The sequence below is a fragment of the Muntiacus reevesi genome, chromosome 1 (assembly GCF_963930625.1).
Source record: "Muntiacus reevesi chromosome 1, mMunRee1.1, whole genome shotgun sequence".
In the NCBI taxonomy this organism is placed as follows: domain Eukaryota; kingdom Metazoa; phylum Chordata; class Mammalia; order Artiodactyla; family Cervidae; genus Muntiacus; species Muntiacus reevesi.
The window spans coordinates 47079571-47105460 of NC_089249.1; the positions used below are offsets into that span (position 1 = coordinate 47079571).

General features: G+C 48.4%; 1 protein-coding gene across 2 annotated transcripts; it reads left to right on the forward strand.

Annotated features, from left to right (window-relative positions):
• The first annotated feature begins 15062 nt into the window (after positions 1-15062).
• C1RL (complement C1r subcomponent like) lies at positions 15063-25549 on the forward strand. Of its 2 annotated transcripts, XM_065942021.1 has the most exons (7): positions 15063-15144; positions 15264-15405; positions 15968-16247; positions 18831-19017; positions 20599-20724; positions 20860-20934; positions 22572-25549. In XM_065942021.1, the coding sequence occupies exons 1-7, from the start codon at positions 15093-15095 to the stop codon at positions 23342-23344; spliced, it is 1635 nt and encodes a 544-aa protein (XP_065798093.1). In that variant the 5' UTR covers positions 15063-15092; the 3' UTR covers positions 23345-25549. The 2 variants fall into 2 exon arrangements, with proteins under 2 accessions (XP_065798093.1, XP_065798098.1); XM_065942026.1 differs by lacking the exon at positions 18831-19017 and having other exon boundaries at positions 15968-16227.
• Positions 25550-25890: the final 341 nt, after the last annotated feature.

A 25890-nucleotide genomic window follows, 5' to 3' on the forward strand; every position in this document is an offset into this window, starting at 1 on the left:
ACAGAGAGAGGGCTCAGGCGGGGTGGGGACAGCGCCGGGGGAGGGGAGGGGAGGGGATTGCGGGAAAGTCCCTGGCCGTGCTCACTGGATGCACACCCCTGCTTCCTCTTCCTGCAATGGCTGGGCCCCTGCACATTCTAGTTGGTCTCTGGGGCTCCGGCCACAAACTAGGAATACAGCGCTCAAGCCCCGCACCAGCCTGGAAAAAATTTAGGCAAAACTCAGAGCGGACCCGAGCCGCTTCTTCCCTGCGCAGCCTCTGTGCAGGGCCTCCAGCAGGGTGGGGAGGGGAGAGCCCTCCGAGAACTGGGGACCCTACCTGTCCCTTCTGGGTGCAGCGAAGCCATGGGAAAATGCTCTGGGTGTGTATTCACCAGGTCCCGGCCACTCGGAGCTCACAGCGCATGTCCAGGCCTCTATGCACACGACTGCCCGCTGTTCTCTGCATGTCGGTCCCTGGCTGGGGTCTCTCCAGAGGGCCTGACCTGGGAGCACGTTGGCCTCCCCGGTCACAGCTGGACCCCAGCAGAAGCAGCCTTGTCCCCCAGGACTCCTATGATGCGAGCACCCACACCTTCCCCACCGTGGGTCCGCTCCTCTCCAGGAGCCAGAATCCAACAAGAGGCCTGCAGACCCCAGAGGAATACGAGCCACCAGAGAATGGACTGAGCTGCTTCGGGGTCCCTCCAAGTAGAAGAGGACCCACCCAGATTCAAGCTGCTGTTTCCTCTGTGGGCAGCAGGGGGCGCTGCTTGCTGCAGTGGGAGCCAGTTACCCACCAAATTCAGTCCCTCCTCTAACACGTTGTTGGATAGACACTCCATCCCTGCTCCCGCCAGACAGACAGACACACACACATACAATCCAGTTCTCAGCCCACATGGGCTCACTATGCCAAGGCCTTACCCCTCATTCAAATCAGGCTGAACCACTCATTCTCAGATGGAGGAGTTAGTCATCAGGGGCGCTAATGGGTGAGTGATGAAAAGGCAAGGGTTGGGGTGCGGGCAAAACAGCTATGGACCAGTGATCCCACCCCAACCTTTCCAGGATCACAAAGTTGTGGATCCCAGGACCAGCTTAATTTTGTTGACCAGAATGTTTATCTCCCCATGACATAGAGTGACTGCATCCTTCTAACCCAGCCCCATGCCAGGCCACTGAGCCCTCCCCATCCACCAGGCCCAGATAGCACCGAACGGTCACAAGCAACTTTCCAGGCCTGAACCCCAAATGATTCTTTGTGCTGTGCTTAGTCATTCAGTTGTGTCTGACTCTTCGCGACCCCATGGACTATAGCCTGCCAGGCTCCTCTGTCCATGGGAATTCTCCTGGCAAGAATACTGGAGTGGGTTGCCTTGCCATCCTCCAAGGGATCTTCCTAACTCAGGGATCAAACCCAGGAAGTGGGTAGCCTATCCCTTCTCCAGGGGATCTTCCTGACCCAGGAATCGAACCAGGATCTCCTGCATTGCAGGTGGATTCTTTACCAGCTAAGTTACCCTAGGTCAGTCCAGATCCCTCTGCTCAGAAGAAACTGACCAACCTGGACGAGAGGTCAGGAGTGGGCATATGCCCTGAAGTAGACAACCCCATGTTGCCCAAGAAATCAGACTCCACCTTCTGGCTGGGGCTCCACAGCGGGCAGGAGTGACAGTCTAAGCTGCGTATCCCCCAAGCTGCCCCCTCACCTTAGCCACCATCTCCATGCAGCTACCCCATGTGCCCAAACTTGCAGGTTGAAAGAGCAGCAGGAAAGTCCTCACCTGCAGAACACAAAGGCATCCCAACCAGGAGCTGATCCTGTAACTCAGTGGGACCCCTGCTGTGTCAGGGTACCCTTAGAGGCCACTTCAAACCCTGGAGTCCCAAAAGAAAGAGCAGAGTCCTGGCCCCATTCCCTCCCCGCAGATGTTATCCTCTGCATGAAGGAGGCTCCAGCCATCTCTCCGTTTGTGCTGGGCCTCCCCAGTCCTTCCCACCCTGCAGATGAGCCACGAATATGTGTATTCCATGGGTGGCGGGGAGGTGACTGCAAGGCTCTTCATTTTGGCGGGGGGGGGCTTTCTGTCTCTTCAGGATGTTGCTCCGAGGCATGTAGGATCTTAGTTCCATGACCAGGGATGGAAACCACAGCTCCTGCATTGGAAGGCAGATTCTCAACAGCTGGATCACCAGGGAACTCCCATCTGTATGGCCTGTCATCCACATTCTAGAGGATTGCTGGGAGCCAGCCCTTCTCTCTTCCATGTTCTGGGCAAAACAAACCTAAAAGCACGGCTTTCCAAGGTGCTGTCACTGCCTCACTGTGTGACCTTGGACAAACTATTTCACTGCTGAGCCTTGGTCGCTTCACAGGACCTGTCCGCTCAGCCTCCATGCTCTGTAACATCTACCATCCTGCCTTCCACACCCGCCTCTCCCCTTGGCTTCCTCTCTCCTCCCAGCGGTTTGCAGGCAAACCTTGCCCACTGCTGTCTTTGACCGACCCACCTGTGAGGAATCTGTTGTCATTCTTAACATGTGAGGTCCCAGATGGAGAGAGAACCCCGACAAGGGAAGGGCAGCTAGGTCACAGAGCGCTCCCCCACTCTCCTGGAGAGGCCTCCCCTGCCTTTGCTGCCACTCCCTTCCCCTCCTTTCTTTGTGAGCAGCACAGATGTGATAAGGGGCACTGTTTCAAATAAGGGTTTGTTAAAGTCTTGGAGAAAACAAAAGGAGCTGGAACAGAGAGTATGACAGAAGTGGATCATCTGAGGTCCAAGTGCAGCCTTGCCTACAAACTCCTTATTGTCAAAGGAAGGGATGGCGCTGGCTACAGCAGAACCGCCTGCCCATTAGCAAGCCAGGCACATACACGCTATGTTTAAAGAGTCCTTCACTAAAGGACTTTATTTCAGGCTTGAGAGTCAGCACAAAGCCCCCAGGGGGGTACGAGCTTTGGAACTGAAACCTCCAGCCTCTGAACTCGTCTCTTTGGACGATCTGCTGGCGGGGGACTGCAGTCCTAGATTCTCGCTGTGTTTACCCTCCCAAGGTTGGAAAAGGCGTCCCATCTGGGGCTTCTCTTTCCTTAACCATCCCTCTCCTTTTCAACAGCTTCTTAGTCCTTTTTAACCCTTGGCTGTCTTCCCAAAGCCCCACCTCCTCTCATGTTTGGTCCCCTATAGGCCACACTTTGATCTCTGCAGTCCTTGATGGGGTGGATGAAGGAGTGTTTCAGTTGTTAGGGGTGAGGAGGAGAGGGTCAGAGCCCTGAAAGGCACTCTGACTTCAGATTACTGCATCTAACATACAACCATATCTAGCAAAAATGACATCCTGCTAGGTGATCCTCTGCATTTACTGTACTAAAATAAGCTGTCTACTTCTGGACTTCCCTGGTGGTCCAGTGGTTAAGAATATGCCTGCCAATGCAGAGGACACAGGTTCGATCCCTGGGTGGGGAGTATTCCACTTGCCACAGGGTAACAAAGCTTAAGCTCCCCAGCTACTAAAACCCACACATTGTAAAGCCTGTGCTATGCCACAAGAGAAGCCACCTCAAGGAGAAGCCCAAGCATTGCAAAGAAGAATAGGCCTCTGGCACCATAACTAGACAAAGCCCCCATGCAGCGATGAAGACCCAACACAGCCAAAATTAATTAGTTAATTTTTTAAAAAGAAACTGCATAAAATAAAATAATCTGTCTACTTGTGTGATAGCCAGCCACCAATCTAGCCCCCAAGGATCCCTGCTTCTCGGAATTCCCTTCCTGGAGTTGCCTCTTCCCACATTGTATCAGAGTTAGTCTGTGGAACCAGTATAACATGGCAACGGGGATACTCTGTTACTTCCAAGGCCAGATTATAGAAAACATTTTTGGATTTTCTGTAAGACATTGAGCCTATAGCTAACCCTTGTAACACTTAAAATTTTGTTAAGAGGGTACATCTAAAGTCAAGAGCTCTTCCATAATATATATATATATTTTTTTATTTAAGCCATTTGGGCCCCTGCTTTGCTCTTTCTCAGGCTTCCCTGGTGGCTCAGTGGTAAAGAATTTGCCTGCAATGTAGGAGACTCATGTTCAATCCCTAGGTCGGGACAATCCCCTGGAGGAGGGAATGGTTACCCACACCAGTATTCTTGCCTGAAGAATCCCTTGACAGAGGAGCCTGGTGTGCTGCAGTCCATGGGGTCACAAAGAGTCAGACACAGCTTAGCAACTGAACAACAGTGCATGTGACTTTGTTCTGTATTTTCCAAGTCTCCTATAAATGTGCTATCATACTTTCATAATTTAAAAAATTTAAAAAAAATTTTTTAAAGATTTGGGGGAAGATGAATTAGGGCAATAAAAACCTGTCCATCCACAAAAAGCTATGGCTCCATATCTAGTGTCATAGGCCCTTCCATCCTCGCCCTAAGCTCAGACACCTGAGCACCCAGAACCAGGGCCCACATCTCAGTGCCCAGTCCTCTAGACGTCTAAAAAGAATGGAGGTCAGAGGCAGACAGGTGGCCTCTGTTCTTCCTCTTAGAGGCCCACCTGCTGGACCACTATCTGAGACCCCACCTCTTCCAGAGGCAGTTGTTACAAAGAACATCCAGCATCTTCGGGTGATACCCGCCCCTTTGACAGGTGTGTGACCTTACGTGTGGTTTCAATAGTGCAGCAGAGTCCACCTTAGTAAGTCTCACGTCATTAGAAAGCCTGCTCATCCAGAGGCAGGGAGGGGGGTCTCAGCTAGAGGCACGTCTGTGCTGGTGGGAAGCTGACTGATACATTCTGCAGAGGACAGAGCAGCAGGGACCCGAAGACCAGCAGCAATGCGAGTGGGGCGGAGGGTGGTATCCACACAGACAAGTCTGGGAAGAGCTATACCTGCACCTGGACTCTTGGGATACCTCGCAGAGTAGGGAATCTCTGAGATCCTCCCCAGCCTTCAAGGGTCAGCAAGTGATCCTAGAGCCAGATCCTTCTTTGCTGAAAAGAGGGAGGGTGAGATGGAGAAACATGGGCGGAAGAAGACTCAAAGCAGATGCCAGCGGGTTTAGCCAAATCTGATGACGGGAAAGAGGAGGCCACTAGGGAAGGTGTCTTAATGGCTCTGTTTCCCTGTGTTCTCCCCAGAGGTCAGAGACTACAGGCAGCCCCCTGGCCAGCCACACTGTGACTTCTGAACATTCACCAGGCCAGATCCATCACGATGCCAGAGCCCTACCACCAAATGAAGACCAGAGTGAATATTAGCCAGGCCACCAGGTGAGACCCTGCTGAGCCATCTCAAGGACACCATCCATCCACAAGGCTGCTCTCTCTATCTAACAAAGGGCGAGGTACCCAGCTGTGGAAGGGAAAAAGTGGAAGCTGTGACAGATTTTATTTTCTTGGGCTCCAAAATCACCATGGACTGTCACTGCAGCCATGAAATTAAAGATCCTTTCTCCTTGGAAGAAAAGATATGACAAACCTAAACAGCATATTAAAAAGCTGAGACATCACTTTGCTGACAAAGGTCCATCTAGTCAAAGCTATGGTTTTTCAAGTAGTCGTGTATGGGTGTGAGACTTGGACCATAAAGAAAGCTGAGCACAGAAGAATGGATGCTTTTTGAACTGGAATGTTGGAGAAGACTCTTGAGAGTCCCTTGGACCAAAAGAAGACCAAAGTGGTCAGTCCTAAAGGAAATCAGTCCTGAATATTCATTGGAAGGACTGATGCTGAAGCTGAAGCTGAAGCTCCAGTTCTTTGGCCACCTGATGCAAAGAGCCAACTCACTGGAAAAGACGCTGATACTGGGAAAGGTTGAAGGCAGGAGGAGAAGCAGGTGGCAGAGGATGAGATGGTTAGATAGCATCACTGATGCAACGGACATGAATTTGAGCAAACTCCATGAGACAGCAGAGGACAGAGAGCAGCAGTTAGAGGAACCTGGTGTGCTGCAGTCCATGAGGTCGCAAAAAGTTAGACACAACAACAACAACACAGCATCGAGGGGTGGGGTCACATGACAAAGGCCGGAACTCTCACTTCAGAGCAGTGAAGGGGGTGGGGTTACTGGAGGTGAACCTCCCTCCCTCCCCCTCTGGGTCAGAACAGGAAGGATGCTCAGGCACCCTTTCCATGACCATCTGTCCCTGCTGCCAACCCCAGCTCCTGGACACCCCTGTCTACCACGGGCTCCCTTCCTCCCTGGGCACCTGCCTTGAAAACTCCAACACCTACCTGGTGCCTACTCTCCCTCCCTGTCCCACAGCAGGAGCTCATCCACAGATATAGAGGGTACCTCTGTGGGCCTGTAGTGAAGAAGGTGCCCTGATAAAGAAAGAGCCTGGTCTTCATCTTGAGGATCAGAGAGAAAAGTCATTGAAAAGTTTTAAACTGGGGAGGAGTGTGATCAGTGGATACTGTAGACAGACAGCTGACAGAGTAGGGAAGGTGGACAAAAGGGGCAAGGCTAGTGGTAGACCTGCCCTTCAGATTGTTTCATGAGTGTGTGTGTGTGTGTGTGTATGCATGTGCTAAGTCACTTCAGTCGTGTCCAGGTCTTTGCAACCCTATAGACTATAGCCCACCAGACTCCTCTGTCCATGGGATTCTCCAGGCAAGAATCCTGGAGTAGTTTGCCATGACCTCCTCCGGGGGATCTTCCCGGCCCAGGGATCAAACCTGCATCTCTTTAAGTCTTCTGCATTAGCAGGTTGGTTCTTTACCACTAGCACCACTTGGGAACCCCTCAGATTGACTCAATCCCACCCAAATACCCTTAGGCTATGGAAGTTAGCTTGAAACCAGAGATAACTCGGGGGTACAGGAGCAAGGACAGACCCAACTCCAACAGAGTCACTCATCTTTAAAAATTTGTTTTTTAATTGAAGGATAATTTCTTTACAATATTGGTTTCATTTCTGCTAATCAACATGAATTAGCCAGAGGTGTACATATGTCTTTCTGCTTTATTGACTATGCCAAAGCCTTTGACTGTGTGGATCACAATAAACTGTGGAAAATTCTGAAAGAGATGGGAATATCAGACCACCTGACCTGCCTCTTGAGAAATCTGTATGCAGGTCAGGAAGCAACAGTTAGAACTGGACAGGGAACAACAGACTGGTTCCAATTAGGAAAAAGAATACATCAAGGCTGATATTGTCACCTTGCTTATTTAACTTATATGCAGAGTATATCATGAGAAACACTGGGCTGGGTGAAGCACAAGCTGGAATCAAGATTGCCAGGAGAAATATCAATAACCTCAAATATGCAGATGACACCACCCTTATGGCAGAAAGTGAAGAAGAACTAAAGAGCCTCTTGATGAAAGTGAAAGAGGAGAGTGAAAAAGTTGGCTTAAAGTTCAACATATAGAAAACTAAGATCACGGCATCCAGTCCCATCACTTCATGACAAATAGATGGAGAAACAGTGGAAACAGTGGCTGACTTTATTTTTTTGAGCTCCAAAATCACTGCAGATGGTGATTGCAGCCATGCAATTAAAAGACACTTGCTCCTCCTTGGAAGGAAAGTTATGACCAACCTAGACAGCATATTAAGAAGCAGAGACATTACTTTGCCAACAAAGGTCCATCTAGTCAAGGCTATGGTTTTTCCAGTGGTCCTGTATGGATTCAAGAGTTGGACTATAAAGAAAGCTGAGGGCCAAAGAATTGATGCTTTTGAACTGGGGTGTTGGAGAAGACTCTTGAGAGTCCCTTGGACTGCAAGGAGATCCAACCAGTCCATCCTAAAGGAGATCAGTCCTGAGTGTTCATTGGAAGGACTGATGTTGAAGCTGAAGCTCCAATACTTTGGCCACTTGAAAAGACCCTGATGCTGGGAAAGATTGAGGGCAGGAGGAAAAGGGGACAACAGAGGATGAGATGGTTGGATGGTGTCACCGACTAAATGGACACAAGTTTGAGTAAACTCCGGGAGTTGGTGATGGACAGGGAGGCCTGGTGTGCTGCAGTCCATGGGGTCGCAAAGAGTTGGACACAGCTGAGCAACTGAACTGAACTGTACATATGTCCCCTCCCTTTTGGACCTATCTCCCACCTTCCACCTCCCACCCTATCCCATCCCTCTAGATTATTACAGAGCCCTGGTTTAAGTTCCCTGAGTCATATAGCAAATTCCCATTGGCTATCTATGTTATACACAGTAGACTATATGCTTCCACACTGCTCTCTCCATTCGTCTCACGCTCTCCTTCCCCCCAATCCTTGCCCGTAAGTCGGTTCACCATGTCCAGCAGAGTCACTCTTACCTCTAAATCCCTGGTCTGTCCACATCTATACTGACCATTAAGGACAGAAGCCCAGGATCCCTGACTCAGGCCTCCTTAGCCCCATCTGCTCTCCACCTCCTGTACTACCTCTCCTCACCTGACTCTGGGCATGGAACCTGTCCTGATCCAGGGCGAGCTGTCTAAAGACAGGAAACTGCCCCACCCTTTCAGCCCAGGGTCTTCTGAGGTTGTTTGGAATCCAAGAGACAGCAAACTCCTCTTTAAATTCTAAGGTCTAATGAAGGCTGCAGAAAAACCTCCCTGATCTGGAAAACCCAGCACCCCACCTCCACCCGCTACCCAGCCATCCCTGCCCACGTGGGCCCTTCCCCATGCAGGACAGCAGGTGGCAGCAACAACGGGAATTGCAAAAATAAAATCCAAGGACTTCCCTTGTGGTCCAGCGGTTAAGAATCCACCAGTCAATGCAGGAGACACAGGTTCGATCCCTGATCCAGGAAGATCCCACATGCCTCAGAGCAATTTGGCCCGAATGCTTCAACTACTGAGCCTGTGCCCTAGAGCCCGTGCTCTGCAACAAGAGAAGCTACTGCAATGAGAAGCCCGTGCACTATTACAAAGAACCAGCACAGCCAAAAATAAATAAATTTATTTATTTACTTAAAGAAATAAAAGCAAAAATAAAAATCCAAACTGAAAATGAGTCTCTGTACTTAGTGCCCTGGTGGCCATGCTCTCCCCCTGCTCTGTCTCCATCCCACCACAGCTTTAAAGACTGCCCCCTCCCTGCCTCAGCCCTCTGCCTTCTCAGTTAATGAGAAACACAACTCAGTAGACCCAGAAGTTGGCTCAGAAGGTGTAAGTGAGAACTGGAGATAAGGGCAGAGTAAAGACAGCAGAATACAGATTTGCTTTGAGATATAAACTCCCAGGAGCTTCCCCGATGGTCTCATCAATAAAGAATCTGCCTGCAATGTGGGAGTCCCAGGTTCTATCCCTGGGTCTGGAAGAACTCCTGGAGGAGGGCATGGCAATCCACTCCAGTATTCTTGCCTGGAGAAACCTGGAAGAGCCTGGCAGACTACAGTCCATGGGATCACAAAGGATTGAAAGCTGGGAAGTTCCCAGGATTGAAAGGATCTGTGTGGCATTAACCCCATGGATTCAAGATGTCCCCAGAGCCAAGGTCTATCATTGTCTTCAGAATCCATGGCCTCATTCTTCTAATCTCATCTGGCTTAGAAAGGGCTGTCTGGTCACAATGATCATTTTTGTTGTCCAGTCGTTCCGTTGTGTCAGAATCTTTGCGACCCCATAGACTACAACATTCCAGGCTTCCCTGTCTATCACCAACTCCTGGAGCTTACTCAAACTCATGTCCATTGAGTCAGTGATGCCATCCAACCATCTCATCTTCTGTCGCTCCCTTCTTCTCCTGCCATCAATCTTTCCCAGCATCAGGGTCTTTTCCAGTGAGTCAGCTCTTTGCATCAGGAAGCCAAAGTATTGGAGCTTCAGCTTCAGCATCAGTCCTTCCATAACTACCAAGTCCTTTTGTAATTATCAAAGTCATTTAGTAACATTACAAGAATTTCACTTAACAGAGTAACATTTTTTTAAACCATCCGTAGCCCTATTCTCTAATATACTGTTCCTGTATAGGGTATTTATTTTAGACTGTTCCTGTGTTTTCCATTTTTGTGGACATAGTGTACTTAGAATTTCATAGTTTGTTTCCTTTATTTTCTTTATTCAGTTCTTCTGCTGAGGGTGGGGGCCTCCACAGAGCAAATGTGCTTCTACTCTTTAGGGGCTCACATTTGACTAAGGGAAGGGGGATAGAATAGATGATTGAAAGACAAGAAGTTGCCAGTCTGCCTGGGACTGAATCCATTTTAGGATTGAAAGCCCTGTGTCCCAGACAAACCAGGACGATTTCTAATAGGTCACCCTACTAGAAGCAAGTCCTCCCAAATTAAATGGAGTTAGAGATCAGAATTTCATTTCAATCCATAGATTGGCCTCTTAGCTCTACCTCTTTGTCTTCTGTTTTTTTTTTTAATCTTGTTTTTAAATTTACTTTTAGTGCCTGCTCTAGGCAACTTGTCTCAAACTCTATACCCTTGAAAAGTATTGAGATCATTTAGTCTTTTTTCTGCATTATTCATTCTGCTATTCAGGGCCTCTAGCTCAGCTTTTGTCTCGGCAAATGAATATTCTAACTTTTCTTGACTCCTCCTTATAGTTTCTAGTTTCTTTTTGCAGTATTAGCATTCCTTGTCGATAGCCTTTCACAGACTGGCACAACCCTATAAATCAACTCTGCACACATGCCAACTTGCTTCAGTCATGTCCGACTCTTTGCAACCCCGTGGACTGCAGCCTGCCAGGCTCCTCTGTCCATGGAATTCTCCAGGCAAGAATACTGGAGTGAGTTGCCATTCCCTCCTCCAGGGGATCCTCCCAACCCAGGGATCAAACCCAGGCCTCCTGAATTGCAGGCCGATTCTTTACCCTCTGAGCCATCAGGGTCTCTGGTCTGTCCTCCAGTTCAGCTCATTCACCTTGATTCCTGCCCATAACCCTACAGACTGGAGCATCTCTCCCACAGCAGCTCTGCTCACGACAAAGTCTTGAAGTTTTCTTTTATCTGAAAATGCTTTCATTTCATCTTCAATCTTGAAGAACATTTTCACTGGCAAAGTAACTCAGAGCTGAGGACCTTTTTTTCTTTTGGTGTTCTGAAGATGCTGCGACACTGCTTGCTTCTATATGGTTTTTGATGAGAAAGCAGTGACATTGAGAATGTTGTTCTCTGCGGCATGTCCTTTATCTCTGTCCAGCCTCTTTCAAGATTCCCGTCTTATCTTTAGTTTTTAGCAGTTTGACTCTGATGTGCCTTTTTGTTTATTTTCAATTCCGATTGGAGTTTATGAAGTTTCTTGAACCTGAAGATATATGCCTTTCACAAAAGCTGGAAAGTTCCAGCCATTATTCCTTTGAATATTTTTGCTGCCTCACTCTCTCTCCCTCACCTCCTTCTGGGACTCCAAAAATACATATCTTAGAGGGTTTTTTTTAATATCGTCCCCCTGAGTTTCTGCTCATTTTGAAAGTTTTTTCCCCTCTCTGTCCTTCAGGTCGGTTAATTTCTATTTATCTGTCTTCAAGGTCACTGACTCTTCTACCATCTCCATCCTTCTATTAAGCCAGTGATTTTTTAAAATTTCATATCCTGCCTCTTTTTGGTTCTATATTTTAAGTTTCTGTTTCTCTGCTTGTGTTCCTGTCTTTTTTCTTTCAAAGGAGCATAGCTCGCTACCCGACGGGCTGTAGCTTTGCATCTCTGTGTGCTGAAGTCGTTGGGCTCTCACTCCACCATCTGGGTCATCTCAGGGGCTGGTCTGTTGTCTTTCTCTAGAGTGTGGTTTGTGTTTTCCTGTATCTTCTTATTTGGAGTAATTGTGGATTATATCCTGGGCATTTTAAAGTCTGTGGCTTCTGTGATGTTCCTCCAAAAACTATTGATTTTTTTTTTTTTTTTCAAGTAGGCAGTTAACTTGGTTCACTCAACCTGTAGACTGTCTTGAGATGAGCAATAGCCCAAATTTAAGTCATCTTCTTTTAGTCCTAGCTGGGTTGCCTGGAGCCTGCCCCCAAAGAGCCATTGTTGAGAGGAATGATGTAGAAATATCTGAGACACTCGAGTAGCTTATAGCCTGATTATGAACCAAGCATCACACAGCGAGAGAATGATGCACTTGAGCTTGGAGCTCAGGAAGGTGGGTCAGGCTCAATGCTATGGCCCCCACCTCTTATCCTCACATGGCCTGTGCCCACATGCAGATGGAGGTGAGCAAAAGCACCCCGTGGTGCAGAAATTAAGAAAAGCATGCTTGCTTTACCTAAGACCTGCTTCCTTTCCCAAGACTCCCCTATTTCCCCACTCCCAACCCTGAGGACCCCCATGCCTAAATCTCTGCCATAATTGATGGGGCAGCTACTTCTGCTTCTCCTGCCCAGGTTACAAACTACAGAGCAACAGCTGCTTCTATCTCCCTGCCAGCTGGAGAGGAGGTCCCAAAGAGTGGAGGTGATCCTGGAAGCAGGACTGGGGAACTGCTGACCCCCAGCAGCCCCACACGGGCCTGCCTCACTAGTCCCCCTAGTCCCACATGGGCATGCGGTCACCAGCTGAGGCTCCTTCTCGGCCTCCAGTCCCTATGGCTTTCTCCCCTGACCCCAACACACACTACAGCTGCACCACCCAGGTGGGCCCTGGTCAGGTTCTCCTGTGCAAAGGGTCAGATTCACCAAAATGGGGACTACATCCAGGCCCTGGGCCTCTCCAGACTCCAGCTCCAGGAGGGGTCTCTCCCCTTCACTCTCTTGGTCCCCTGCCCTCTTTCCCACCCAGTCTCCAGCTAGCACTTTACCCCCTGTCCATTTAGACTGACCAGCTGTCCTGGTTCATCCAGAATCTCCCCAGTTTTAAAACTGAAAGCCCTACATCCCAAGAAGGCTTTTAGTCCCATGCAAATTGGCGTCCTGCCTGCCTTGGGGTTTTCTTTCAAGGGCCTCCTCCTCCTCTCCTCCAGAACGTCTCCAGGAACGATGGGCTAACCAAGGTACTCCACTAAATCCTGCTCTTAGGAAGGGAGCACAAGCTCAGGAGCAGAGTACAACCCAGCCCACACAGACTGTCCAAGGGAACAGGGAATGATGCTCCAACGGAAGACTAGAGGAGGATCCCCAGCCCCCATGGGAGCCTCAGCTGGTGTCTTCCCACCAGATGGGTCATGGACCGGCACTGTTGTTCATGCCTGTGGATGTGTCTCTGGCTTCCCAGGTGCTCCTTGTAACCCTAAGAGTTATATATCAATAAAAGGGCAGGTTTCAGGACTTCCCTGGTGCTCCAGCGGTTAAGACTCTGAGCTTCCAACCCAGGGAGGCCGGGATTCGATCCTTGGTTGGGGAACTAAGATCTTGCATGCTGCAGGGCCAAAAAATAGAATGAAAATAAACCATCTCCAGTATTTACCCCTGAGTCAGACAGCAAGTAGTATCTACTCTAGAAACTTTTTTAAGGTCATGCTGACAATCACTATATTTCCAAGAACTTTCCACTGCACCTGTTCCTTGAGCCTTCCCCAGACACAGTCCCACAGCCTCGCTTGGGCCAAGCCCTCACACTCCCCTTGGAAGGTCCTTTGTTCTCCCACCTGAAGATGGAAAACACAATGTGTCTGATATCCATTTAATTTTCTCTTTTCCTTTGAACATGTTAAGCTGCCCTTTTTTCCCCTCTAAGTACTCTGTAATGAAATGCTGGTACTTGGTTTTAGAAAGCAAGCCCACAAATGCTCATGAAATGAAATAAATCTCAGGAAGATGAGAGTATAATCCTTCTTATCCTGGAGTTGCAGAAAATCAGACATGATTCTTCTTCACAGAGTTGATCCTGATAAAAGGATGAATCGAGAACATTCAGTGAAGATAAATAATCCTGTTCTCTGTTATACTTCTGTCATCTTTGGGAGTGTAACTTGTATGGAGGAATCTTTTTAAAATATTCAGACTTCAGGGATGATTGCTATAGGAGCAGTGCAATGGCATTTGTAAACTTTAAAAGGCGGCAGCTCAGGAATTCTCTGGAAATCCAATGGTTAAGATGCCAAGCTTCCACTGCCTGGGGCAGGTTCAATCCTTGGTTGGGGGACTAAAATCCTGTCTGCAGTGTAGCACAGCCCCAAAACAAAGAAACAAAAGGCTGCAACTCTGGTCAGCCATTGATAACTTATTCCTCTGAAAACGATATTTAACTTAACTTCTTCAGGAACTTTCCTGACGGTTCAAAGGTTAAGACTTCAGCTTCCAAAGCACGTTCAACCCATGGTTCAGAAGTTAAGGTCCCAGGTACTTTGCAGCCAAAAAACCAAAATGTAAAACAGAAAAGTGGAAGTGGAAGTCACTCAGTCGTGTCCGATTCTTTGTGACCCCATGGACTATACAGTCCATGGAATTCTCCAGGCCAGAATCCCAGAGTGGGTAGCCTTCCCCTTCTCCAGGGGATCGTCACAACTCAAGGATCGAACCCAGGTCTCCCACATTGCAGGCAGATTCTTTACCAGTTGAGTCATAAACAGAAGCAATATTGTAAAAAATTCAATAAAGTCTTTAAAAATGGTCCACAAAATAATAGTAAATTAAGTAATTAACTTTTTCCATTTCCAGAAAGCATAAGTACTTGTGAGACTGTGGATTATTTGTTAGACCAGACGGATACCTTTGGGACTCTCTTCTCCTTTCTAGCATAAAGGTAAAATTCCATTACTCTGTTTGACCTTTTTTTTTTCCCCAAAGTTTTTAAGAGCTTCGGAGCCTGCAGGTACTTGAATTAACAGGAGGAATCCCTGCGCTGTGACCTACCAGGAGCGACAGGAATCAGCTTTGTGGCAGCACTGGGCGTTCAGACACTCAGCCCTTTGTCCACAGACACACCCCCACCCCCCTCCACCTGTCCACAGAAGCTTTGGCCTGAAACTCACCCTGTCTTGCGTCAGCCCGAGCCTGCTGGACAAGCAGCATCCGGGGCCTGTGAGCCGGATTCAAGGACTGCCTCAGGCGGCCCCCAGTCCTGTTTGGTGAGGCGGGAGGTAGGGTGGTCACAAAGTTCAATGTCTACCTGAGGCTGGCTGGTTACAGAATGAGCAGGAGGTCAGGGAAGGGGAAGTCTTGCTGATTAAAGGCGAACGGCTAACTCAGAAGGAGCCATCCTATCGAGTGTAAGACACGCACAAGGTAAAAATTAAACAGTGAGAAAAAGACAAGAGTGGGTGCCTCCACCCACCCCTGATGGCCTCTCGGGGCCAGGGCGGTTGTGGAGTCGTTTTTCCTCTGCTTTGGGGTAGGTGAGCTATTCTTGAATCAGACAGCAGGTGGCGCTCAATCCAGAGAATTAGAGAAAAGGGAACTGCGGAGAGTTACTCAACTCATTTCCAGTAACTTCTCCCTCCTCCCCCACAGGGCCTTCTCCAGCCCCACTTCCTGTTCCCTGGCCCGGGCCAAGTCCTCTCAGGACTCCGATGTCGGGTTCCGGATGCCTGGTCTCAGAGTTGTGGGAACTGTCTGTGGGGAAGCCTCACTCCACCCGCTGCCCAGGCGACATGTGAGTGTGCCTGGAGGGGCTGGAGAGGCTGGAGAGGCTGAGGAGACTGGGGAGGCTGAGGAGGCTAAGGAGGCTGAGGAGACTGGGGAGGATGGTGGGGCTGAGGAGGTTGAGGAGACTGGTGAGGCTGAGAGAAGTTTGGGGACATGGGAAAGGCACCCTGGGGCAGATGTGCACACACACACACACACACTCACATACACACACATACACACACACACACACACACACACACACACACACACAGAGCCTCCAGCAGCCATCCCTGGGGTGTATTGGCTCAAGCTCCAGCCAGGACACTATCACATGTATATGCCTCTCACTTGTAACCTCCAGGCTCCTCAGAGCCAGGGTGGGCCTGGGGTTGGCTGAAACAGACAGAAAACAGCTCCTGCTTGGATGGGCCTCTCCAGGGAGGTGGGCAGCGGTGGAAAACCCACAGTCCAAGCACAGGCTGACCAGGAGGCTGAAGGAATTGGGGCAGGAGGGGCCATAAGGGTGTGGACAAGGTGCCCAGGCCTCTCAGCTCTTAGCGCCGCCTGCCCCCCTCATGTCTCCGCAGGCCCCAGGCCACAGCCATGCAGCCGCATCTGCGCTGGCCCACTCCCAAGTGGTGGTTCCTCGTCTGGGGAGTCCTCCAGGCTTGCCCCACGCAGGGCTCCGTGGTGCTGCTGGCCCAGTGGCTGCCCCAGAAGCTGACGTCCCCTGGGTACCCAGAGCCGTACGTCAAAGGCCAGGAGAGCTCCACGGACATCGAGGCTCCAGAGGGCTATGCTGTGAGGCTCCTGTTCCAGGACTTTGACCTGGAGCCGTCCCCGGACTGTGAGCGGGACTCCGTCACAGTGAGCTGGGTGGGGTTCTGGAGGGACTCCGCACGGGGAGGGCCCTTGCTGGAGCCCCAGGGCAGGGGGAGGGGGCCAGGCCCTGAAACTCGAGGCTTACCCAGGAAGCCAGGTCTCCCAGCTGAGGCCCCATGCTTACCTGTTCACCCTGCCATCTGGGCCCCACCAACAAGAGAGAAGGCCACAGGTCAGGAAGCCTCACCAAGGGACACACAAACACTGCAAATCCCTAGAGTCGAAAGCAAGAACTCACACATCAGTCATTAAAAATGCAGCATCAAGCATGTTGTATGCCTGCACTGTCGGGCTTAGGAGCTGAATGTTCAGTTCAGTTAAATCGCTCAGTCGCGTCAGACTCTTTGCAGCCCCATGGATTGCAGCACGCCAGACTTCCCTGTCCATCACCAACTCCCACAGCTTGCTGAAACTCATGTCCATTGAGTCAGTGATCCCATCCAACCATCTCATCCTCTGTTGTCTCCTTCTCCTCCTGCCTTCAATCTTTCCCAGTATCAGCATCTTATCCAATGAGTCAGTTCTTCACATCAGATGGCCAGAGTATTGGAGCTTCATCATCAGTCCTGCCAATGATTATTCAGGATTGATTTCATTTGGGATTGACTGGTTTGATCTCCTTTCAGTCCAAGGGACTCTCAAGAGTCTTCTCCAACATCACAGTTCAAAAGCATCAATTATTCGGCGCTCAGCCTTTCTTTACAGTCCAACTCTCACATCCATACATGACTACTGGAAAAAATCATAGCTTTGACTAGACAGATCTTTGTTGGCAAAGTAATGTCTCAGCTTTTTAATATACTGTCTAGGTTTGTCATTGTTTTTCTTCCAAGGAGCAAGCTTTTTTTTAATTTCATGGCTGCAGTCACCATCTGCAGTGATTTTGGAGACCAAGAACATAAAATCTGCCACTGTTTCTTTTGTTTCCCCATCTATTTGCCATGAAATGGTGGGACTGGAAGCCATGATCTTAGTTTTTTGAATGTTGAGTTTTAAGCCAAAGTTTTCACTCTCCTCTTTCACTTTCATCAAGAGGTTCTTTAGTTCCTCTTCACTTTCTGCCGTAAGGGTGGTGTCATCTTCATATGGGAGGTTATTGATATTTCTCCTGGCAATCTTGATTCCAGCTTGTGCTTCATCCAGCCCGGCATTTCGCATGATGTAGAAGTTAAATAAGCAGGGTGACAATATACAGCTTTGACTTACTCCTTTCCCTGTTTGGAACCAGTCCATTGTTCCATGTTCAGAACTGTTGCTTCTTGACCTGCGTATAGGTTTCTAGGAAGGCAGGTAGGGTGGTCTGGTATTCCCATTGCTTTAAGAATGTTCCACAGTTTGTTGTGATCCACAGAGTCAAATACTTTGGTGTAGTCAATAAAGCAGAAGTAGATGGTTTTCTGGAATTCTTGTACTTTTTCTATGATCCAGCAGATGTTGGCAATTTGATCTCTGGTTTCGCTGCCTTTTCTAACTCCACCTTGAACATCTGGGAAGTTCTCAGGTCACATACTGTTGATGCCTAGCTTGGAGAATTTTGAGCATTACTTTGCTAATGTGTGAAATGAGTGCAAGTGTTCAGTAGTTTGAACGTTCTTTGGCATTGCCTTTCTTTAGGATTGGAATGAAAACTGACCTTTTCCAGTCCTGTGGCCACTGCTGAGTTTTCCAAATTTGCTGGCATATTGAGTGCAGCACTTTCACAGCATCATCTTTTAAGATTTTAAAGAGCTCAACTGGAATTCCATTACCTCCTCTAGCTTTGTTTGTAGTGATGCTTCCTGAGGCCCACTTGACTTCACATTCCAGGATGTCTGGCTCTAGGTGAGTGATCACACCATCATGGTTATCTGGGTCATGAAGATCATTTTTGTATAGTTCTTCTGTGCACTCTTTCCACCTCATCTTAATATCTTCTGCTTCTGTTAGGTCCATACCATTTCTGTCCTTGATTGTGCCCGTCTTTGCATGAAGTGTTCCCTTGGTATCTCTGATTTTCTTGAAGAGATCTTTAGTGTTTCCCATTCCATTGTTTTTTTCTATTTCTTTGTATTCTTCATTTAGGAAGGCTTTCTTTTCTCTCCTTGCTATTCTTTGAAACTCTGCACTCAGATGGGTATATCTTTCTTTTTCTCCTTTGCCTTTCACTTCTCTTCTTTTCACAGCGATTTGTAAGGCCTCCTCAGACAACCATTTTGCCTTTTTGCATTTCTTTTTCTTGGGAATGATTTTGACCACAGCCTCTGGTACAATGTTATGAACTTCCATCTATAACATTGTACAATCCATTTATTATAAGTTTCCATTTCAATTCCTGAAATAAGGTGGGCTGTATAATGTAACTATGGCAGGCTAAAGAAATCATCTAGGTATCTGGTCATGGATTGAAGAAACTTGGGAACCAGGAATAGAACAGGAACTGACTTAAGGAAGTTTCAAGGAGGTGGTACAGCTTCCAAACCCCAACAATGTGCAGAACCTTCAAGACGGGGCTGGGGTCCACACTGACATGACCCTATGACCACAGGTGGTCAGGATCACCCCATACCTGCCTACCCCCTCCACTTGCAGATCACAGCCAGTGGGATGGATCTCGGCCAGTTCTGCGGGCAGCAGGGCTCCCTGCTGGGCAGGCCCCCTGGTCAGAGGGAGTTTGTGTCCTCAGGGAACAGTCTGCGGCTGACCTTCAGTGCCCCGGCCTCTGAAGACAAGACCCCAGGCCTCCACAAGGGCTTCCTGGCCCTCTACCAAGCCGTGGGTGAGGGTGCCCCCAGGGTGCAGGGAGGGAAGTCCCTGCCCACAGCACTGGCCCCGGTATCTTTTTTTTTTTTAGATTTATTTATTTTTTGGCTGTGCTGGGTCTTCATTGATGCCTGCCAGCTTTCTCTAGTTGCAGTGACGGAGGCTACTCTTTAGTTGCGGTGCTCGGGCTTCTTGCTGCGGTGGCTTCTCTTATAGTGGAACATGGGCTCAGTAGTTAGTGGTGCACGGGCTTAGTTGCTCCGTGGTATGTGGGATCTTCCTTGACCAGGGATCAAACTCATGTTGCTTGCATTGTAAGGCAGATTCTTAACCACTGGAACACTAGGGGAGCCCTCCCTGGTATCTTGAAGTGACCAGTGGAAGCTGAGACTGGGCATTCGGGATACCAGGGCTTAGCCACTTGCTGCCCAGCCTGCCCTCTGGTGACCAGCCTGGTACCTGAGCACCAGCTCAGCTCCATTGTTTCCCTGCAGATTGACAGCCCCAGTGCTGGCAGATCATCTCATATTTTAACCGAAACTGAAAATTCAGAGTTTTAAGTGAAATTCTAGACTTACAAATGGTAACCCCAGGCTTTTTGAAAGATAAGGCATGCCCATGAGTAAAATTTTCAGTAAAAATAATCTTCTTCTGATCTCTGGCCCTTAGTCCCTGGCTCCCTTGCCCAAAAGTGACCCTGTTCTGTTTCCTGGGTATTCTTCCAAAGGCATTCTAGGCCGCTGGAATACAAATACTGTGGTGTGTGTGTGTTGCATACTAGTCATGATGTTTTAAATTTGCCCTTTTTCATTCAGTTAAATATATATATATATATATATATATATATATATATATTGACCACAACTTGTAGCTTGTGGGATCTTAGCTCCCTGACCAGAGATCAAACTCAGGCCCTGGCAGTGGAAGTGCTGAGTCCAAACCACTGCACCACCAGGGTTTAGGCAGTTAGCGTTGCCTGATTCTTTTAAAGACCATACAATATTCCTTTATTGATGCATCATAGTATATTTAATCAGTCTTTCACTGATAGATAGGTAGATCCTACAAACAGTACTGCTCTGAATATCTTTGTATATACATCATTGAGCACATGCCTGAAGATGAATTCTTAGAAATAAAAAATTGAAAAATGTGTGTAATTTTAATTTTTATATTGCTAAATCTCCCTACAAAGGTTTTACTAATTTACACTCCCACTGACCACATATGAAAAATGTCTGTTTCCCCTTCCCTAATTTCACAGTTATTTTCAAACTTTTTTAGCATTAACAATCTGATTGGTGAAAAACAATTCAAATAATTCAAATGTTTAAAAAAAGAAGAAAAGACTATGCTGGGAATTCCCTGCGGTCCAGTAGTTAGGAGTTGATGCTTTCACTGTCAAGGACCTGGGTTTAATCCCTGGTCGGGGAACTAAGATCCTCCAAGCTGTGATGCAATGCCAAATAAATAAAAAAATAAAAATTTCCAAAAGACTGTGCAGGTCAAACTAAATATGGCGACAGACCAGATTCAATACCTGGGTTGCCAGTTTGCAATTCTGTTCTCCGTACTAATGACCACTGTTTTCCTATAGCTGTGACTTATACTCAGCCCATCAACCAGGCCACTGGGGGCCCCAAGGCCATTCACACACCTGGAGACAACCCCAGTGAGATCCAGAGCTGCTGCCAGGAGCCCTATTACGAGGCCGAGCCCTCAGGTGAGTCCCCATCTGCTGAGGATTCAGTTCCTACCTGTCTTACTCCCCTCCCACCCCCGAGAGACCTGAGGCCTCTTTGAGCCCCTACCTCCCAGATCTAAGCCTAATCTCTGCCTCCCCTGTTTCACTCCTCAGGGACACTCACCTGCACTGTCCAGGTGCCCTGGAAGCAGACCCAGGAAAGGGAGGAGGCTCCCCGCTGTGTGCCTGGTGAGTGGGCACCTGTGGTGCCATGAAGATGGCCGCTTCCCAGAAAGGCCTCAGCTGCGTTTGGGCCTGTGGGTGCCGAGCGGCCTTAGAATAGAAAGGGGGAAGAAAAGGCAGAAAGTGAGGAAAGAAAGGGGAACCAAGAAGGCCCAGAAAAGGAGGAGCAAGGAACTCACCCCTTCTTCTTGAGGGTCAAGGGATAACCCAGAAAGGAAAAGCCAGAAAGGAGTTAACCAGATGGAAAATGAAGGAGGAAGAGAAACAGATGGGTTGAAAGAAGGGAAAACCCTCTCTTGACATGGCCTGCTTTAAGGATACACAGATAGGCTCTCTTCCCCCAAATATCTCCCTACCTTGACGCTATAGTGCCTGAAAGCCTAGCATTGTTTTAAAGCATTTTTTATGTGTGTAATGTGAAGTTCATACAACATAAAAATCATAAAGTGCACAATTCAGTCATTTTAAGCAAGTTCACAATGTTATGCAACCATTAGCACTTATTCTAGAACATTTCCCTCATCCCCAAAAGAGACGCCAACTCTACCTTCTCCCAGTCCTCTGGCAACCACTAACCACTTTCTATCTCTATGGACTTGCCTGTTCTGGACACGGCATCTCAAGGGGATCATACAAGAGCTTTTGCGCCTGGCTTCTTTCAGTCAGCGTAATGTTTTCCAGGTTCACCCACGCCGTAGCGCGTGTCAGTACTCCACTCCTTCTCATGACTGAATAGAATCCCACCATGCAGACAAACCACTTTGTTTATCCATTCAGTGATTGGTTGACATTTGGGTCATTTACACTTTTTTGCTTTTTATGGGTATTGCTACAGAGAGAACACCTTCATTTCTCTTGTGTATAGACCTAGGAGTGGAATTGCTGGCCCACATACTAACTCTGTGTTTAACTTTTTGAGGAATCGCCACACTGTTTTCCACAGCAGTTGAACCATTTTATATTCCTACCAGCAATAGATGATGGTTCAGATCTAGCATTGTTGGCTGGTTGCCTGTTTTGTTTTGTTTTGAATTTTTTGACTGAGTCATTCAGCTTGTGGGATCTTAGTTCAGTGACCAGGGACTGAACGGAATTACAATGGCAGTGGAAGCACAGAGTCCTAACCACTGGACCACCAGGGAATTTCCTCAGATCCACCATTTTTGAAACTCAGTTTTTGAGTCAAGCATTGCCTTTCTAACCCAATCTTAGTACCTTTGTCAGGTTTTACTCCAGAGCCACAGAAAGCTCTAGGGGCAACCTGACCTCATGCTCTGGGAGGGGGAGATGTCAAAAATACAGAAATGACACAGAGACAGACAGGAGACACTGCAGACAAATGCTGCTTGCTGCACGATATTGTTCAAAGAAGGTGGCAGGGAGTCTAAAAAAGTGGCTTAGGAAAAAAGTGGTGCAACTGGTTAAGAATCTGCACTTCCGCTACAGAGAGCACAAGTTCAACCCCTGGTCAGGGAACTAAGATCTTACATGCCTGCATGGTGCAGCCAAATAAGTAAGTAAATAAAGATGAAAATCAAAAAGCAGCTTTAAAAATGGCTGAGGAGGAAGAGGAGGTTGCAGAAGCAGGTTTTCAATAAGCATCTCTTGATACAGCGCTGACTTTACCCCTCCCTCTCTCTCAGTCTGTGGACGGCCGGTGGTCCCCATCTCCCAGACCCAGGAGTCCCTTGGTGCCTCCAGAGCTGAGCTGGGCAGCTTCCCCTGGCAGGCCCTCACCAGCATCTATGGCAGGGGCGGTGGGGCCCTGCTGGGCGACCGCTGGGTTCTCACCGCTGCCCACACCATCCACCCCAAGGACAGCATCTTGCTCGGGAAGAACCGGAGGGCCCAGGTGTTCCTGGGCCACGCGGACACAGACCAGATGCTGGAGCTGGGCGGCCACCCCGTGCGCCGCGTGGTCGTGCACCCGGACTACCGTCAGGACGAGCCCCACGACTTCCACGGAGACATCGCGCTCCTGGAGCTGGAGCGCAGCGTGCCCCTGGGCCCCCACCTCCTCCCAGTCTGCCTGCCGGACCGCGAGGCCCTGTACCGGCCCGGCCGGTGGGGCTACGTCAGCGGCTTCGGCGTGGAGATGGGCTGGCTGAGCACCAAGCTCAAGTACTCGCGGCTGCCCGTGGCCCCGAGGGCGGCCTGCGAGGCCTGGCTCCGGGAGAGACGGAGGCCCGAGGCGTTCACCAGCGGCATGTTCTGCGCCGGGGACCAGACGCGGCCGCAGAGTGTCTGCCAGGGGGACAGCGGCGGCGCCTTCGTGGTGTGGGACGATCGCGCCCGCCGCTGGGTGGCCACGGGCATCGTGTCCTGGGGCGTCGGGTGTGGCAAGGGGTACGGCTTCTACACCAAAGTGCTCGACTACGTGGACTGGATCCGGGGAGTGATGGGCGGGAAGGACTGACCCCAAGGGGCCGGGCTGGGCGCCCACAGTGGAGCCCAGATGGGAGAGCGCTGGGTTCAGGACTGAGCCCTGGGTGTGGGCGGGTGGAGGAGGGAGACTAGGCCACAGAGCCAGAGAAATCCTCCCTCGCCTCCCACAGCCCCACCTCCTCACCCTCCACCTTCCTAGGGGGCTTCTGCCACACCCGGGAAGCCCCATTCATCTCTGCTCTGAACTTTTATCTCCTGCGGACCCAGCTTCTTCTGTACTCTCTTAGGAGACAGTCACCTTCTCATCCCCCTGTTCAAGTGCTGTGAAGGAGTAGTCGCAATTCATTTCGTTTCTGGAACATTCTGAAGCCCCTGTAGTCCACCTTCAAATACTCAAACTCTTGGCTTCGCCAAGCACAACCCATGGCTGCATTTGGAACCGTAGCTCTTTTTGTTGTTTTAAATCAGAAAACAAAACAAAACAAAAAAAAAAACCAACCAGGCGCTTCCTGTGTTATTTCATTAACTGCTCACACCAACTTTGCAAAGGTTGAGTTGTTATCCTCTGTTTTACCAAGAAGGAAACTGAAGCTCAAGGAGATAAGGGACTTTTGCAAACCCCACAGCTGATACAGGACAGTGAAGACATGAGCTTTTCAGCACACCTCAACACCTCTAGGTGTCCTGAAGACACGCTGTTTCGCCCACTCCCCAGTCCCCACATCCCTTCAGGCACTCTCTTGGTGAAGATCACAACAGGTGCTCACAGCTTCCTGCTGGCCCCGCTACTGCAGACTCCTCCAGGAGCCCAGCCCTGGGTGGATGTTCCTGTAGGCGTTCCCAGCAGTGCTGGAATCCTCAGGCCCTGTCTGCACCATCAAGCACTGCTCCACTTGAAAAGACCAATTCTTTCATTTTAATAAGGACTTGAGCTGATGCTTTTTTTTTTTTTTTTTTCATCTTAAAGAGATGGGAATGCCAGACCACCTGACCTGCCTCCTGAGAAATCTGTATGCAGGTCAGGAAGCAACAGCTAGAACTAGACATGGAACAACAGACTGGTTCCAAATAGGCAAAGAAGTACATCAAGGCTGTATATTGTCACCATGCTTATTTAACTTATATGCAGAATACATCATGAGAAATGCTGGACTGAATGAAGCACAAGCTGGAATCAAGATTGCCAGGAGAAATATCAATAACCTCACATATGCAGATGATACTACCCTTATGGCAGAAAGCAAAGAAGAACTAAAGAGCCTCTTGATGAAAGTGAAAGAGGAGAGTGAAAAAGTTGGCTTAAAGCTCAACATTCAGAAAGCTAAGACCATGGCATCAGGTCCCACCACTTCATGGCAAATAGATGGGGAAACAATGGAAACAGTGACTGACTTTATTTTGGGGGGCTTCAAAATCACTGCAGATGGTGACTGCAGCCATGAAATTAAAAGATGCTTGCTCCTTGGAAGGAAAGTTATGACCAACCTAGACAGCATATTAAAAAGCAGAGACATTACTTTGCCAACAAAGGTCTGTCTAGTTTAAGCTATGGTTTTTCCAGTAGTCCTGTATGGATGTGAAAGTTGGACTATAAAGCAAGTTGAGGGCCAAAGAATTGATGCTTTTGAACTGTGATGTTGGAGAAGACTCTTGAGAGTCCCTTGGACTGCAAGGAGATCCAACCAGTCCATCCTAAAGGGAATCAATTTTGAATATTCATTGGAAGGACTGATGCTGAAACTCCCAAGATTTTGACCACCTGATTCGAAGAACCAACTCATTGGAAAATACCCTGATGCTGGGAAAGATTGAAGGTGGGAAGAGAAGGGGACAACAGAGGATGAGATGGTTGGATGGCATCACCAACTCAATGGACATGAGTTTGACTAAATTCTAGGAGTTGGTGATGGACAGTGAGGCCTGGAGTGCTGCAGTCCATAGGGTTGCAAAGAATCGGACACGACCGAGCGACTGAACTGAATTGAACTGAACTGAGCTGATGCACTGTAAAAAAAAGCAAATAAAATGCAGTTTTTCAGGTGGAAACAATTGAATACTGTAAAACAGAAGAGAGCAAATTTGCTAGCCTTCAAAGTCAAGTTTGCTATATGGTTAAAGGTTGAATTTATCTTTGAAAAATAGCAGAATTCAAAGTTATACATACATGTGGTAAGTTCCATTTTTAAACCTATAGATAGTATAAAATATTCAAAATATTAAACTGAGTTACTTTTAATGATTGTGGCAGTTTTGTTTTCCCTTATTCTCCACTATTTGCTAAATTTATTTATTTAAAGAGGATATATTGGTTTTAATTACCATATTTATTTTTATTATTGAAAACATGATATGAGTTTCTCCCCTACCAAGGCAATGTCTAGAATATGTAGGGATATATCTTTTTACTTGGTAGGGAGAAACTCATACCACATTTTCAATAATAAAAACAAGTAAGATAAATAAAAGTAACATGTACTTATTAAATAAAATTTAGCAAATAGTGGAGTCTATACATCTGTATATCTAGACATATCTATATCTAGACATATGTATATCTAGACATGTATATCTAGATAG

What these genes read in the sequence shown, in the direction of transcription:
- C1RL (XM_065942021.1), top strand. Translation starts at nt 15,093, where the DNA reads ATGGCCTCTCGGGGCCAGGGCGGTTGTGGAGTCGTTTTTCCTCTGCTT. An exon ending in ACCCGCTGCCCAGGCGACAT is followed by an intron (nt 15,406 to 15,967) that starts GTGAGTGTGCCT and finishes ATGTCTCCGCAG; the next exon opens with GCCCCAGGCCACAGCCATGC. An exon ending in GGCCCTCTACCAAGCCGTGG is followed by an intron (nt 19,018 to 20,598) that starts GTGAGGGTGCCC and finishes GTTTTCCTATAG; the next exon opens with CTGTGACTTATACTCAGCCC.